This window comes from Nomascus leucogenys, chromosome 23 (assembly GCF_006542625.1).
Source record: "Nomascus leucogenys isolate Asia chromosome 23, Asia_NLE_v1, whole genome shotgun sequence".
Lineage (NCBI taxonomy): Eukaryota > Metazoa > Chordata > Mammalia > Primates > Hylobatidae > Nomascus > Nomascus leucogenys.
In genome coordinates, this window is record NC_044403.1 from 22,538,889 (window position 1) to 22,554,839 (window position 15,951).

General features: G+C 39.1%; 1 protein-coding gene across 1 annotated transcript; it reads left to right on the forward strand.

Moving 5' to 3' along the window:
* Positions 1–1,952: 1,952 nt before the first annotated feature.
* On the forward strand, positions 1,953–4,275 carry LOC100582830 (taste receptor type 2 member 30). Its single transcript, XM_003265500.4, has one exon. It carries the CDS (start codon positions 3,163–3,165, stop codon positions 4,120–4,122), a length of 960 nt encoding a protein of 319 aa, XP_003265548.1. The 5' UTR covers positions 1,953–3,162; the 3' UTR covers positions 4,123–4,275.
* The last annotated feature ends 11,676 nt before the right edge of the window (positions 4,276–15,951 follow it).

Below are 15,951 nucleotides of genomic sequence, written 5' to 3' on the forward strand. Positions count from 1 at the left end.
GTGTGCATGTGTCTTTATAGCAGCATGATTTATAGTCCTTTGGGTATATACCCAGTAATGGGATGGCTGGGTCAAATGGTATTTCTAGTTCTAGATCCCTGAGGAATCGCCACACTGATTTCCACAATGGTTGAACTAGTTTACAGTCCCACCAACAGTGTAAAAGTGTTCTTATTTCTCCACATCCTCTCCAGCACCTGTTGTTTCCTGCTTTTTTAATGATGGCCATTCTAACTGGTGTGAGATGGTATCTCACTGTGGTTTTGATTTGCATTTCTCTGATGGCCAGTGATGATGAGCATTTCTTCATGTGTTTTTTGGCTGCATAAATGTCTTCTTTTGAGAAGTGTCTGTTCATGTCCTTTGCCCACTTTTTGATGGGGTTGTTTGTTTGTTTCTTGTAAATTTGTTGGAGTTCATTGTAGATTCTGGATATTAGCCCTTTGTCAGATGAGTAGGTTGCAAAAATTTTCTCCCATTCTGTAGGTTGCCTGTTCACTCTGATGGTAGTTTCTTTTGCTGTGCAGAAGCTCTTTAGTTTAATTAGATACCATTTGTCAATTTTGGCTTTTGTTGCCATTGCTTTTGGTGTTTTAGACATGAAGTCCTTGCCCATGCCTATGTCCTGAATGGTATTGCCTAGGTTTTCTTGTAGGATTTTAATGGTTTTAGGTCTAACATTTAAGTCTTTAATCCATCTTGAATTAATTTTTGTATAAGGTGTAAGGAAGGGATCCAGTTTCAGCTTTCTACATATGGCTAGCCAGTTTTCCCAGCACCCTTTATTAAATAGGGAATCCTTTCCCCATTTCTTTTTTTTATCAGGTTTGTCAAAGATCAGATAGTTGTAGATATGCGGCATCATTTCTGACGGCTCTGTTCTGTTCCATTGATCTATATCTCTGTTGTGGTACCAGTACCATGCTGTTTTGGTTACTGTAGCCTTGTAGTATAGTTTGAAGTCAGGTAGCGTGATGCCTCCAGCTTTGTTCTTTTGGCTTAGGATTGACTTGGCGATGCGGGCTCTTTTTTGGTTCCATATGAACTTTAAAGTAGTTTTTTCCAATTCTGTGAAGAAAGTCATTGGTAGCTTGATGGGGATGGCATTGAATCTATAAATTACTTTGGGCAGTATGGCCATTTTCACGATATTGATTCTTCCAACCCATGAGCATGGAATGTTCTTCCATTTGTTTGTATCCTCTTTTATTTCATTGAGCAGTGGTTTGTAGTTCTCCTTGAAGAGGTCCTTCACATCCCTTGTAAGTTGAATTCCTAGGTATTTTATTCTCTTTGAAGCAATTGTGAATGGGAGTTCACTCATGATTTGGAAGTGGGCTTCATCCCTGGGATGCAAGGCTGGTTCAACATACGCAAATCAATAAATGTAATCCAGCATATAAACAGAACCAAAGACAAAAACCACATGATTATCTCAATAGATGCAGAAAAGGCCTTTGATAAAATTCAACAACCCTTCATGCTAAAAACTCTCAATAAATTAGGTATTGATGCGACGTATCTCAAAATAATAAGAGCTATATATGACAAACCCACAGCCAATATCATACTGAATGGGCAAAAACTGGAAGGATTCCCTCTGAAAACTGGCACAAGACAGGGATGCCCTCTCTCACCGCTCCTATTCAACATAGTGCTGGAAGTTCTGGCCAGAGCAATCAGGCAGGAGAAGGAAATAAAGGGTGTTCAATTAGGAAAAGAGGAAGTCAAACTGTCCCTGTTTGCAGATGACATGATTGTATATCTAGAAAATCCCATTGTCTCAGCCCAAAATCTCCTTAAGCTGATTAGCAACTTCAGCAAAGTCTCAGGATACAAAATCAATGTACAAAAATCACAGGCATTCTTGTACACCAATCATAGATTTTGTTTTTCTAAATGGGTTTGTTGGATGGCTCTGGTGACTTGAGACGGGCCAAATTCTGCATCTTGGAGGTCACTAGAGTTTGGCCAATTTAATCTGGATCAGGTGGAGGCAATCTGCCTTCATTAGTTTCTGATTCTCCTTCTGGGAACAGTGTACTAGCCAGGTGATATTCTCATAGTAAATGCAAAGAGGAAGAACACCCAGTATGGAAGCCATCTCAAATTTCTATGCAAAGTGTATTAATTTTCTGTTCATCAAAGTAAGTTAAATGATTGAACTTCAAGTTCAGGGGAAAGGTAGAAAGCGTGTGATGGGAGGATACTGCAAGATTATATATCAAAGGGTCTGGTACTCAGGAATACTTATAAAATTGCTGAACATTTTAATTAAATAATAAATATTTAAACATTAGACTTGAGAGAAACTTTACCAAAGGCCTAAGAATTAGAGCTATGTTTGATAAATAAATATTATTCGTGGGCTGAAAACGTGAGTGGGAAAATAGGACTAACTTCACCTGGACAACCTCCTGGAAACTGATTTTTTATTTTGGAAATTATGAGAAAATAATTAGTTCCATTCATAAGTGGTGTGCACATGTGTGTGTTTGTGTGTGTATTTATGAGCTTGTGAATAATGAAGTTACACAAAAGCATTAGCAGCAATCTGATCTTAAGCAGTATTGGCCTGCCTGTGGTTCTGAAGTAAATCTTAGATGCTTTTGATAAAAGAAGTTTGGATTCTGTGTATTTAAATCTGGCATTTAAAAAAGTCCATATTGGTGATGATCTTAGTTATGATCAAGCTCCCTTTAAGATTTTAGACATTTACTATACGATCTACATATTGGGTTATAAAACTTCCCAAATAACTGAAGTCGTTAAAGAGAAATGATGGAGAGGTTACACAAGGAAAAACTGCAAACACTGAAAGTGAATATGTCCTCGTTTGCCTACTAGCAAATGAGAATTCAGGTTTCATGTCAACTTCAGTATGAATAATTCCAGCCTATAACAAGAACAGATGGTGAATGAATGAGTTAATTTGACTTGTTTTGAAAATAAGAATGTTTTTCATAAAGAGAGCATCGAACTTATCCGTTAGCATGCCGTGGTGATTTCTGGCTTGACACTCGTCACAACAATTAAAAGTAAAAAGTGTCACAGCACATACACAAATCAGGTGCATATAGAATTTAAGGTCAGGATATTCAAGCAATCACAACCAGTGATATTACACCAGCATTTAAAAAATTTCTTTTTGTCTGTTCAGACATGATAACTTTTCTACCCATCATTTTTTCCATTCTAATAGTGGTTGTATTTGTTATTGGAAATTTTGCTAATGGCTTCATAGCATTGGTAAATTCCATTGAGTGGGTCAAGAGACAAAAGATCTCCTTTGCTGATCAAATTCTCACTGCTCTGGCGGTCTCCAGAGTTGGTTTGCTATGGGTATTATTACTACACTGGTATGCAACTGAGTTGAATCCAGCTTTTTATAGTGTAGAAGTAAGAATTACTGCTTATAATATCTGGGCAGTAACCAACCATTTTAGCAACTGGCTTGCTACTAGCCTCAGCATGTTTTATTTGCTCAAGATTGCCAATTTCTCCAACCTTATTTTTCTTCGCATAAAGAGGAGAGTTAAAAGTGTCGTTCTGGTGATACTGTTGGGGCCTTTGCTATTTTTGGCTTGTCATCTTTTTGTGATAAACGTGAATGAGATTGTATGGACAAAAGAATATGAAGGAAATTTGACTTGGAAGACCAAATTGAGGAATGCAATGTACCTTTCAAATACGACTCTAACCATGCTAGCAAACCTTGTACCCCTCACTCTGACCCTGATATCTTTTCTGCTGTTAATCTGTTCTCTGTGTAAACATCTCAAGAAGATGCAGCTCCATGGCAAAGGATCTCAAGATCCCAGCACCAAGGTCCACTTAAAAGTTTTGCAAACTGTGACCTCCTTTCTCCTGTTATGTGCCATTTACTTTCTGTCCATGATCATATCAGTTTATAATTTTGGGAGGCTGGAAAAGAAACCTGTCTCCATGTTCTGCCAAGCTATTATATTCAGCTATCCCTCAACCCATGCATTCATCCTGATTTGGGGAAACAAGAAGCTAAAGCAGATTTTTCTTTCAGTTTTGTGGCATGTGAGGTACTGGGTGAAAGACAGAAGCCTTCGTCTTCAAAGATTCACAAGAGGGGCATTGTGTGTCTTCTAGCAGAAAAACTGGTGGTGTATGAAACATTTTATATTTCTTACTGGGCTTTCTGTAATATATGTATATGAATAATTTCCAAATGTATACCTAGAAAAGTCTTTTACCTAAAGTTAGTCTAGAAAAGTATATATATATATATAGATATAGATCTGTGTGTGTGTATGTGTATATGAAAAACTGAAGAACATGACAATAACACTTTTTATTGTTTTTTCACAAAAACTGCCAAATTATAGAAAATGATAAAAATTCCTCAGAATTATGAAGCCATGTTTATTTCATGCATGTATTTTATATTTCATTTGAATAATTTATGTCTATTTATAATTATTAAGAACTAACAGCTTATCTCAGGAAAAATATTGCTCTTTTCTATTGTTATTTGAATGACACAAATATACCACAGTGTGCTTATAATCTGTTGTTTTAACCTATAACTTTTTGATAATAAGGTCTTTCAATTCTTAATCAATAATGAGGATGTATCTTCAGGGTTTTATTCCATTATGAATTCCTATTTTATGTTTAGTAAAAAGCAATCAGAATTAGTGTTACAAAACAATAAACACAATAAAATTTGAGTGACAAGTATACGTAGAGTAAATTTCATGTATGTGTACCATAAACAGTGCTGAGGAATATTAGATTTAATACAAGTATGTGAATAGCTTAGAAAAAAATCTCTTCTATAAGAGGGATGAAAAATCATGATCATGATCTTGATTGCTATTATCAGCTTCCATGTGCAGTTAGAAAAGTCATTTCTTCCAGCTTTTGAATTAAAGAAAAACTTTTTTTGAAATTGAGCTCTGATGTAAATTATTTTAGTATTTTTTCTAAAGCACTTCTAAGCCCCTGAATTGCTAATTATATCCTTATCTTCCATTTTTAAAATTCCTTCTAAACTTCAGATAAGAGAACTCCAATCTTCCGTTTTCTAAAAAAAAAACTATCAATGTGAAAATAGTATAAAAATTATGGAAAATAATTCAGTGAAACTTTTTGTAAATGTTAAAATAGAATCTATGAAATCTACGTATTAATTATGGGATTTGTCCTAGTGTAATTTTGTTGTCAATGATTAAATGGAATTGTCTTGGCATATTCATTAACAGGAAGTTCTATTATAAGAAGGAAATGTAAATAAGAAGTCTTGTTTATAGCTAAATTCTACATGACTGTATTAATTCTTGGTGTGATGAAATTTTAACAATGTTGTTCAAACCTTAAGATAAATCATCCCCACACCTGATTCATGTATTTTTTAAAATCATGTATCTTCCTCAGTACAATGTAAGAACCATAAAAAAAGAGATCATCTCTGTCTGGCTTTCTGTTGACTCCCAGGACCTAGAACCCAGCACAAAGAATAGATGGTCAAAAATGATATTTTAATGAACAAATAAATGGGTGGATAAAATGGATAAGCTGATGTGGTAAACCAATGAAAAGGAAACTCATCACAAAATCTGCAGTTGCATGAATCCCCCTGTTCTGGTCTCAGTTTAAGGTTACAGGCTTATCCAAGCAGAATCCTTCCTTGGAGGAAAAGTTTGGCTACTCCACAATTTTAGAGGAAATATCACAACAATATAGTCTGATGCAGCTGTATCAGGTGTCTGAATTGGAGACAAGGTAGAACATCAACATTAGATGCCACTATTACAATATTTTTAAAAAGCATATAAAAGACTTTCGTCTATGTGCATATGTATTTTTTTCTATTGTGAATTATATATTTGTATTATGATATTTTCTAGTTGCTTATCATATAAAAATGGCATCTCATTTCAAAAAATTGAGTTAGTAACCACCTACTTTACTAAAATGTTTTTAATGTAATATCTGATATTAAAGTGATGACATTTATATGGATGGCAATTTCAAGACAAAAATGGAAGGGACATGTGGAAATTGAGACAAGAACAGATGTGAAACAGTGTGTGGTGATGTCTGGTATGACTCTGCTGGCAGCCACTTCACAGTGAGGTGAGAGGGACAGCATGGTGGTCATCAGATGCGTGCATCTTTGACTCCTAGCACTTTTCCAGAAAGGCTACAAAGGAAACCACAGCTAGCATTAGTCCATGGAAGAGAGAGAGAAGGGAGAATGTATCCGCTCAGCTGTCATTAGTCTTCTATTTCCGCTTGGCCAGGGTTTCCCTGAGTTAGAACTACCATCTCTGTTGTTCTCTCTTACATCATCCAGTCCCTTGGTGGAGGTTATGAAAGTCAGACCTCATGCCCACAATGTGGTGTTCCATTCCAGTCCCAAATGGAAGGATGATCTGGATCAAGCAAGGTGCTGACCAGGGGAATAGGAGATAGTGAAGGGAATCTGAGGAAGCACATGTCTGTGTCCAATGCAGTCCAATCCCTTCGCCACTGAGATGTGCTCATGCCCTCCAGTCATGGCTGGCTTTATGAGCATATGACTTGCACAGTTGTACAGGATTTTGTGCTTATAGGGGCTTGTGCTTAGAGGGACTCTATGCTTAGATTAATGTTCCGCCCTTGCTGTTTTGTTTTTCAGACAGAGAATACTCCTCTGCTGAAGAGGGAATGGTCTTGCACTAATTCCATAGGGATTTGCTCTCCCGTCTCCTACAGGCTTGTCAGAGATGTGCACAGAGTCCTATAATGTCCAGTATGTATGCCTCTAGCAGCTTTGAATTCTGTTGGATCATCCGGCACAGTGGCCAGAGCAGCTTGGACCAGAGCCTATATCTTCTGTAGAGCCCTCTTTTGTTCTGGATTCCACTTGAGACCAGTAGCCTTTAGAAACTTCATTTGTGAGTCAGAGCAATATTCTCAAATGTGGAATATGTTGTCTCCAAAATCCCAATAGTCCCCCAAAACATAGTGTCTCTTTTGTAGTGATAGGAAATATATGGAGAGAGTAACATGCCGTTTACTTTAAAAAAGATTGTCTCAGCATGTGGACTAGGGACACTGAACACTTTAAAACATCACCTATGTTGTCGGTCCCTGAATCTTCTCCGATTTATGTCTTTTCTTCTGGTATTTTACTTCCGCTCAATATTATAGTATTTTACTATACTTAAGAAACTTGCCACTCCCTGATTATTGTACCAATAATATTATTATTATTGGTATTATTTTGAGACAGGGTCTCATTCTTTCCCTGAGGCTGGAATGCAGCAGCAGGATCACAGCTCACTGCCGCCTCAACCTTCTGGGCACAAGTGATTCTCCCACTTCAGCATTGCTAGCAGCTGGCACTGCAGGGGGACACCACCACGCCTGGCTAATTTTTGTATTTTTTCTAGGGCTGGGATGTCACCGTGTTACCCAGGCTGGTCTCAAACTCCTGGGCTCAAGTGATCTGTCTGTGTCGGCCTCCTAAAGTGCTGGGATTACAGTCATATGCCACAGGGCCCGGTCTGTAATATCATCAATATATTAAACTGGCAGGATGTTTTAAAAAATGTAAATTAAACCGAGCACAGAAGTGACATAGCCCTGACATACAACAGTGAAGCAGTGCTATTATTCTTACAAGGCAAATTGTTTTAAATTGTTTTGATTTTCCCTCATAATGGGTGTAGATTAAGAAACATTCACCAAATCACGAGCCCCGTAAAAAGTACCAGAAGCTCTGCTCTGCTCAGTGAAGATAGCACATCCTGGAAAGCATTTGTGAGTGTTGACTTAAGTTTATGGTAGTCTGCATACATTCTATAACCCGTCTGGTTTTGGTAGAGGCCAGATAGGTTAAGTGAATCGGGTTATAGAAAGGACTACCATCCCCTGTGTAACTTGCAAGTGTTTTGTCATGGCAGTGACCAATTCCATTCCTTAGGGAATGCGGTTATTATATTTTATATATTTTGTTGCCAGTAAAGGAGAATTTCAGAGGCTTTCCCTTGGTCCTGCTATAATAATGTTCCTTATTCTACAGTTCACGAAGAATGTGAGAGTCCTGCCAGCTGCCATACATATCCATTTCAATTACACATTCAGGAAGAGGTAATAACTACAAACTGATTAGATCCACCTCGGGATGGACATGAGCTGAAGCTCTAGGCAGCATCTGACCTTCAAAACTCCCACTGCAGGCTGGATGTGATGGCTTATGCCTGTAGTCCTAGTACTTTGGGAGGCCAAGGTGGGAAGATCCCTTGAGAGCAGGAGTTCCCTGTGCAGCATATGGAAACTCCGTCTCTATAAAAAATTTAAAAAATTAGCTGGCATGGTGGTACATGCCTATAGTTCCAAACACTTGAGAAGCTGAGGCAGGAGGATTGCTTGAGCCCAGGAGTTCCAGGCTGCAGTGGGCTATGATCGTGCCACTGTACTCCAGCTTGGGTAACAGAGGGAGATGCTGTCAAAAAAAAGTGCAAGTTCTCACTGGTGTCAAATATCAAGAAAAACAGGATCAAATCAATAATTAGCAATCTTTGGTTCCTGCCTATAGCAAACAGGTAAAATTGAAAGTAGTTACACAAATAGTACATTAACTCCTAACAAAACTAACCAAAGAAAGTTTTATTATCATCTCCTTTTTGTTGTTGTTATTTTGAGATGGAGTCTCGCTCTGTCTCTCAGGCTAGAGTGCAATGGCATGATCTCGACTAACTATAACCTCCGCCTTCTGGGTTCAAATGATTCTCCTGTTGCAGTCACCGAGTGGCTGGGATTATACGTGCGTGCCACCACCACCTGGCTAATTTTTATATTTTTAGTGGAGACAGGGTTTTACCATGTTGGCCATGCTGGATTTGAACTCCTGACCTCAGGTGATCCACCTGCCTTGGCCTCCCAAAGGGCTAGGATTACAGCCATGAGCCACCGTGCCCACTTTTTATAGGTGATTATACTGAGGCAGGAGTAGTTGGAAAATGGAGTCTCAGAGCATAGGTATACCAAGCAAGGAATCTGGTTTCCTGTCCTGGCAGTCTGACTCCAAGATCCCCTCTTAGAAACAGTAGAAACAGTTATGCTATAAAAACTGAAAAGAAACAAAATCCAGGATTGGAGACTGATTTTAACATCTATTCATCATAATAAGTAATCAAAAATAAATAGAGAAAAGTAAAAGTGAATATTCATACACAGAGAAGTGTAAATTCTTCTACGGAAAACATGTTTTTTTTAAGTGCCCAAGGAATAGTTATAAAATTGTTGAAGTTTTTCTTTTTTCTTTTTCTTTTTCTCTTTTTTTTTTTTTTTGAGACGGAGTCTCGCTCTGTCGCCCAGGCTGGAGTGCAGTGGTGCAATCCCTGCTCACTGCAAGCTCCTACTCCCGGGTTCAGGCCATTCTCCTCCCTCAGTCTCCCGAGTAGCTGGGACTACAGGCGCCGCCACCATGCCCGGCTAATTTTTTGTATTTTTATTAGAGACGGGTTTCACCGTGTTAGCCAGGATGATCTCCATCTCCTGACCTCATGATCCGCCCGCCTCAGCCTCCCAAAGTGCTGAGATTACAGGTGTGAGCCACTGTGCCCAGCTGGTTAAGTTACATATTAAAAGCTGATAGGGCCAGTGCCCTCACACAAGGGCTGGAATGTAAACAAGTTTATTGGGGGTCTGAAGGAACTCCCCAAATCTCCATGATTCAGCAGGAGACAAGGGTAATCACCCCAGTACCTGGACCCATATAGATTAAGTAAATTTATGGAGGCTCCAGAGGAAGGTCTTCAAGACTCAGATGTTAGTTATAGATTAAAAGAAGTTAATCAATACATCTTTACATGAATGCACAGTTACACATAGACTTATAGCTTAGGAGGTATATAAGCTCTGGAAAAACTTTGTAATTTTGAGTTGGTCTGGCGATAATTTCCAGGCCTTCTCCCTGTAACTGGTTACAGAAATAAAAACTCCTTTCTCTCCCAGTTTATCTACATCTTGTTGTTGGGCCTCAAGAATAAGCAGCCCAGCCTTTTATTTGGTCTGGGAACACAAGTACCCGCATTTTTCTAAAATATAGTGTAATTATTTTTTATTCTCCTGTTTTCTCTTCTCCTCTACGCTTTCTCTGTGTTCCTTGTTTTCTACTTAACCCTTTAGGACTGCAAATATCACTGTTCATCTCCCCCTCACCAGACACTCCCTACAGGGCAAGTTCATCTCACTATGTGCTCCAAGAGGGATCTCGCCCTTGAGAGTTGACAATCGATTTGTAGACTGAAGTGTTACCAAAAAGTCATCTGGATTCAGACCCCAAGAGAGACGTCTTGGATTTCGAGCAAGAAAGAATTTAGTATGAGTCCATAGAGTAAAGTGAAAGCAAGTTTATTGTGAAAGCAAGTTTATTTAGAAAGCAGAGGAATGAAAGAATGGCTCCTCCATAGGCAGAGCAGCCCCCGGAGCTGCTGGTTGGCTATTTTTATGGTTATTTCTTGATCATATGCGAAACATGGGGTGAATTATTTATGAATTTACAGGATAGAAGTTTTCTTTTCCTTATAGACCATATAGAGTAGCTTCCGGATGTTGTTATGGCATTTGTAAACTGTCATGGCGCTGGTGGGAATCTCTTTCAGCATGTTAAAGCATTATGATTAGTGTATAATGATCAGGGAGGACAACCAGAGGTCACTTTTGTTGCCATCTTGGTTTTGGCTGACTTCTTTATTGCATCCTGTTTTATCACTAGGATCTTTGTGACCTACATCTTGTGCAGACCTCCTATCTCATCCTGCGATGAAGAATGCCTAACCTCCTTGGAATGTAGCACAGCGAGTTTCAGCCTCGTTTTACCCAACCCCTATCCAAGATGGAGTTGCTCTGGTTTGAACACCTTTGACAAAAGCATGCCCCCATGGAACTCTCACCTCCAATGGGTCACCTTGGAACTCCACCCACTAGGAGGATATGTTGGAAGCATGCCTACTTGGCCACTTCTACAACTTACTTCTTTCCAGGAAGGCACCAACTCAACTTCCTACTAGCAGGGTTTCTCCTGTCCTTGCTGATTTTCTCCCCAACTATATAAAAATGTTTGCTTTCTCCTCCAAATTTGAAGCAGCACATTTAAAGTCATGATGCTTTGTGTTCCTTCCTCTAAGCTAGCTTTGGGATAAATTGCCGTTTGTTTGTTTGTTTGTTTGTTTGTTTGTTTGTTTCAAACTCACTCTTTTAAATTAGACTCTACATGCAGTGAGCACCAAACCTGCTTTTTGGTCACAAGACCTCATGCCCACAGTCTGGTGTTCCATTCAAGTCCCAGATAGAAGGATGATCTGGATCAGCCAATGTGCTGACTAACAGAATAGGAGACAGTCAAGGGAATCTGAGGAAGCACATTTAAGTTGGTGGTAATCTGCACTTATTTTGTAATCCATTTGGTTTTGTTAGAGGCCAGACAGGATAACTGAATAGTGATATTGAAAGGACTACTCTCCCCTGTAACTTTCAAGTGTTTTTTCATGGCAATGACCAATTCTGTTCCTTGGAGAATGCAGTTATTACTTTTTATTCATTGTTGCCAGTAGGGGAGAATTTCAGAGGCTTCCCCTTGGCCCTGCTATAATAATGTTTCTTACTCTACAGGTCAGGAAGAACCTGAGAGCTCTGCCAGCTGCCATTTGAGTCCATTTCAATTACACATTCAGGAAGGGGCGGGTAATAACGACAAACTCATTAGATCCACATTGGGATGGACATGAGCCAAAGCTCTAGGTAGCATCTGACTTTCAGAAAGTTTCACTCCACGCTAGGAGTGCTGGCTTCTGTCTGTAGCCCTGTAGGAGGCCAAAGTGAGAAGCTCCCTTGAGTCCAGGAGTTTGAGACCACCCTGGGCAACATAGCAAGATCATGTCTCTATTTAAAAAAAAAGAGACAGAAAAAAAAAGAAGAAAAAAAGAAAGAAATAAAATAAAAGAAAAGAAAAACCAAAATAAACTTTAGTTTGACATGGTGGTACTCACCTTTAGTTCCAGTTACCCAGGATGCTAAGGAAGGATGATCCCTTGAACCTATAACCAAAATGTGGGTTAGTTGGTGGCCACAAGCAGAGTCCTATTAACAGGAGTGAGGTCTGGTTTAAAAATAGTGAATTTATTCCAAAGCTGGGTTGGGGAAGGGGCAGAAAGAGTCCTGCCTTTAAATGTACCACTTCACATTTGGAACAGAAAATAGGCACTTTTATAACACAATGGGGGAATTGAGCCAATGGCAGAGGGTCCTCCTGCAAGCTGGTGTCTTTATCTACCAGACAGTTGAACTGGTGCCTTCCTGAGCAGAAATAAGTTGTAAAAGTGGCCAAGTGGGTATGCTTTCGATATGCCCTCCTGGTGGATGAAAGTCCTGAGGCAACCCCAGAGCGTGAAAGTTTCAAGGCCACTCCCTGGAAGTAAAAATTCATGGTGGGTATGCTTTGGTCTGCAAACTGACTGTCAACTCTCCAGGAGAGAACAGTCCTAGAGCACATAGTTAGATGAACTTGCCTTGCAGGGAATGTCTGGTGAGGGGAAGGTAAAAGGTGATATTTGCATTTCTGAAGGGCTAAGCAGGAAATGAGAGCAAAAGGAAAGGGGAGAGTAGAAGAAAAGAACATTATAAAAAATAATAGTGAGGCCAGCCTGGGCAACATAGCAAAACCCCTTCTCTACCAAAAATACAAAAATTAGCCAGTCTCATAACTCGGTCTCAAAATAAATAAATAAATAGATTTAAAAAATAGTAACTCATTCCCTTTTTCTTAGAAAAAAATGGGGCACTCTGTTACAAACCCAGGAATTCAAGGCTGCAGTGAGCTATGATCCTGCCACTATACTACAGCCTGGGTGACAGGGTGAGACTGTGCCTTTAAAGAAACCCAAATCGAAACAAAATAACACTAAAAACAAAAATTAAATAATCTTTCACTCCATCCAGTGGGCCACAGTGTCTTTTTGGATACCCAGGTATTAGTGTTAGTTAAGTCCACATACCTAAAACTCTCAGATAGTATGGGTATGTGTCTTTTCTTCTTGGTACTGATATCTAGTAAATGGCTAGAGGTCTTTGAGAAAGCAGCATATGAATACATCCTGAATACTCTTGTGAATTTTCAACATCCTTCATCAGGAGGACTTAAGCTTTCCTTCAGTCATTGAAATCTGCTTCTCTGAATTGGTTCAGTCCTAAGAACTGGCTAAGGGTCTTTGATTTTCCACGTCAAAGGCTGACCTAAGGAATCAGCTTTTTAGCTCTGTTTTCCTCTTGGTTGATAAGTATTTTATCAAAGTAAGAAGCCTCTTTGACTATTGGCTCATGAACCCATTCCAATGAGGCTACTGCTGTCATCATTTCATTGATTCTGACGTTTGTAAGATCACCAGCGAGTCTGTGTTGCCAATGCTTAATCTTCATGTTGCATGACCTATCAGCAGCATTGAACATAGTTTATTTGCATCCCAGGATGCTGCCCTCTCCTGATTTTATCCTTGTTCACCGGGCACCACTTCTCAGTCTCCTTTGCTAGTTCTTCCTCTTGTCCCTAAACTGAAACTATCAGACTGCCCAAGGTCTCAATTCTTCAGTCTCTGATCAATTATGCCTGTTTGATTGGTGATTTCATGTATTGTCCTTACTGACAATGTAGGCAAATGGTTCAATAGAGAGGCATACAGTGATTATTCATATACGTTATTTATTTATTCGCATATAACATTTATCCTTCAAATGTTAAAGTTAAATTTAGAAGTACCACTATCGGGGTTGAGGTGGCAGCTCAGCCTTTAATGGAGCACTTTGGGAGACCAAGGCAGGTGGATCGCTTGAGCCCAGGAGTTCAAGATCAGCCTGGGAGACATAGCCAAACTCTGTTTCTACCAAAAATACAAGAATTTGTCAGATGGGTGGTGTGTGCTTGTAGCCTGTAATACCAGTTACTCAGGAGGCTAAGGCAGGAGATTTCTTGAGCCTGGAGTTGGAGGCTGCAGTGAGCCAAGATTGCACCACTCCAGTCCAGCCTGGGCCACAGAGTGAGACTGTGTCTCAAACAAACAAACAAAAACACTACAAAATCTAGGGAGCACCCATAACATTTATTACTTGCATTTGGTACAATTAATATGTGTTTTTATCTCAGTTACTAATCCTAGTTTTTACGTGTTGCTCTATGATTAAATATGAGGGTTTTTTTGATATGGTATGAAATGGGATATAAATTCTTCTTTATGCATGTGGATATTCAATTTTCTCAGTATCAGTTGTTGAAAAAATTATTAATTCCTATTCAACTGCAATGGTAATCTTTTGAACTCAATGACCATGAATGTCAGGGTTAATTTCTAGACTCTCAGTTATATTTTATCTTCTTTTTGTCTACTATAATGCCAACACCACACCATCCTGATAAGTGCAGCTTTGTAGTAAGCTTTGAAATCAGAAAGTGTAATTCTGCAACTTTGTTTTTATTTTATTTTATTTTATTTTATTTTATTTTATTTTATTTTATTTTATTTTATTGAGACGGAGCCTTGCTCTGTCACTCAGGCTGGAGTGCAGTGGCACGATCTGGCTTACTGCAAGCTCCGCCTCCTGGATTCATGTCATTCTCCTGCCTCAGCCTCCAGAGTAGCTGGGACTACAGGCACCCACCATCATGTCCGGCTAACTTTTTGTATTTTTAATAGAGACAGGGTTTCACCATGTTAGCCAGGATGGTCTCGATCTCCTGACCTTGTGATCCATCTGCCTTGGTCTCCCAGCGTGCCGGGATTACAGGCGTGAGCCACGGCACCTGGCCAACTTTGTTATTTCTTAAAATTTCTTTTGGTCGTCTGGTAACTTGGTATTTCCGGATATATTTTAGGACTAGTTTTGCATTTTAGCCCCCCCCAAAAAAATGCCTGCTGGAATTTGATAGGGATTGCACTGAACATATAAATTGACTATTCATCTATAAAAGCTGTCGTGCTGGATTTCAGTTTGTCTGGTCTTCATTGCTTGTACTCTCGGATGAATTTAAAAAATATTTTTGGCCTTTTATTTCTCTTATCGTAGTTGTTGCAGAAGGATATCTTTCCTTCTTGAACTCAAAAATGGAAGTTCTACTCAAAAATGGAAGTTCTTGGCCAGGCACTGATGCTCAAAACTGTAATTCCAGCACTTTGAGAGGACAAGGTTGAAGAATCACTTGAACCCAGGAGTTCAAGACTAGACTAGGCAACATAGGGAAACCCTGTCTCCACAAAAAAAAATTAAAATTAGCAGGCTTGGTGGTGCATGCCTGTAGTTCCAGTTACTTGGCAAGCTGAGGCAGGAAGGCAAGAGTATCACTTGCGTCCAGGAGTTCAAGACTACAGTAAGGTATGATTGTGCCACTGCACTCCAGCTTGGGTGAGAGAGCAAGAGCCTGTCTCCAAAAAAAAAGAAAAAAAAAAGAGAAAAGAAATGGAAGTTTTCACTGGCATCTTCTAAATATCTAGTAACACAGGATCAAATCAGTAACTAACCATCTTTGTTTCTTCCTGTCCCAGACAGGTAAAATGGAAAGCAGTTATACAAATGCTATACTAACTCCTCACAAAGACTACCCAAAGAGAGTATTATTATCATCTGCGTTTTTTGGTGATCATACTGAGGCAGAGAGTAGTTGTAAAATGGAGTCTCAGAATCATCGCTATATGAAGCAGAAAAACTGGTTTCCTCTCTTGGCAGTCTGACTCCAAGCTCTCTTAGAAAAAATTATACCATAAAACCTGAAAAAGAAATAAAATACAAGATTGGAGACTAATACTAACATCTATTCTTCTTAATAGAGTAATCAAAAATAAATTAAACAGAGAAAAATAAAAGCGAATATTCATACCGAGGGATGTCTAGAGTCCTCAATGGAAAATACATGTTTTTTTTTAAGTGCCCAAGGAATAT

What these genes read in the sequence shown, in the direction of transcription:
- LOC100582830 (XM_003265500.4), top strand. Translation starts at nt 3,163, where the DNA reads ATGATAACTTTTCTACCCATCATTTTTTCCATTCTAATAGTGGTTGTA.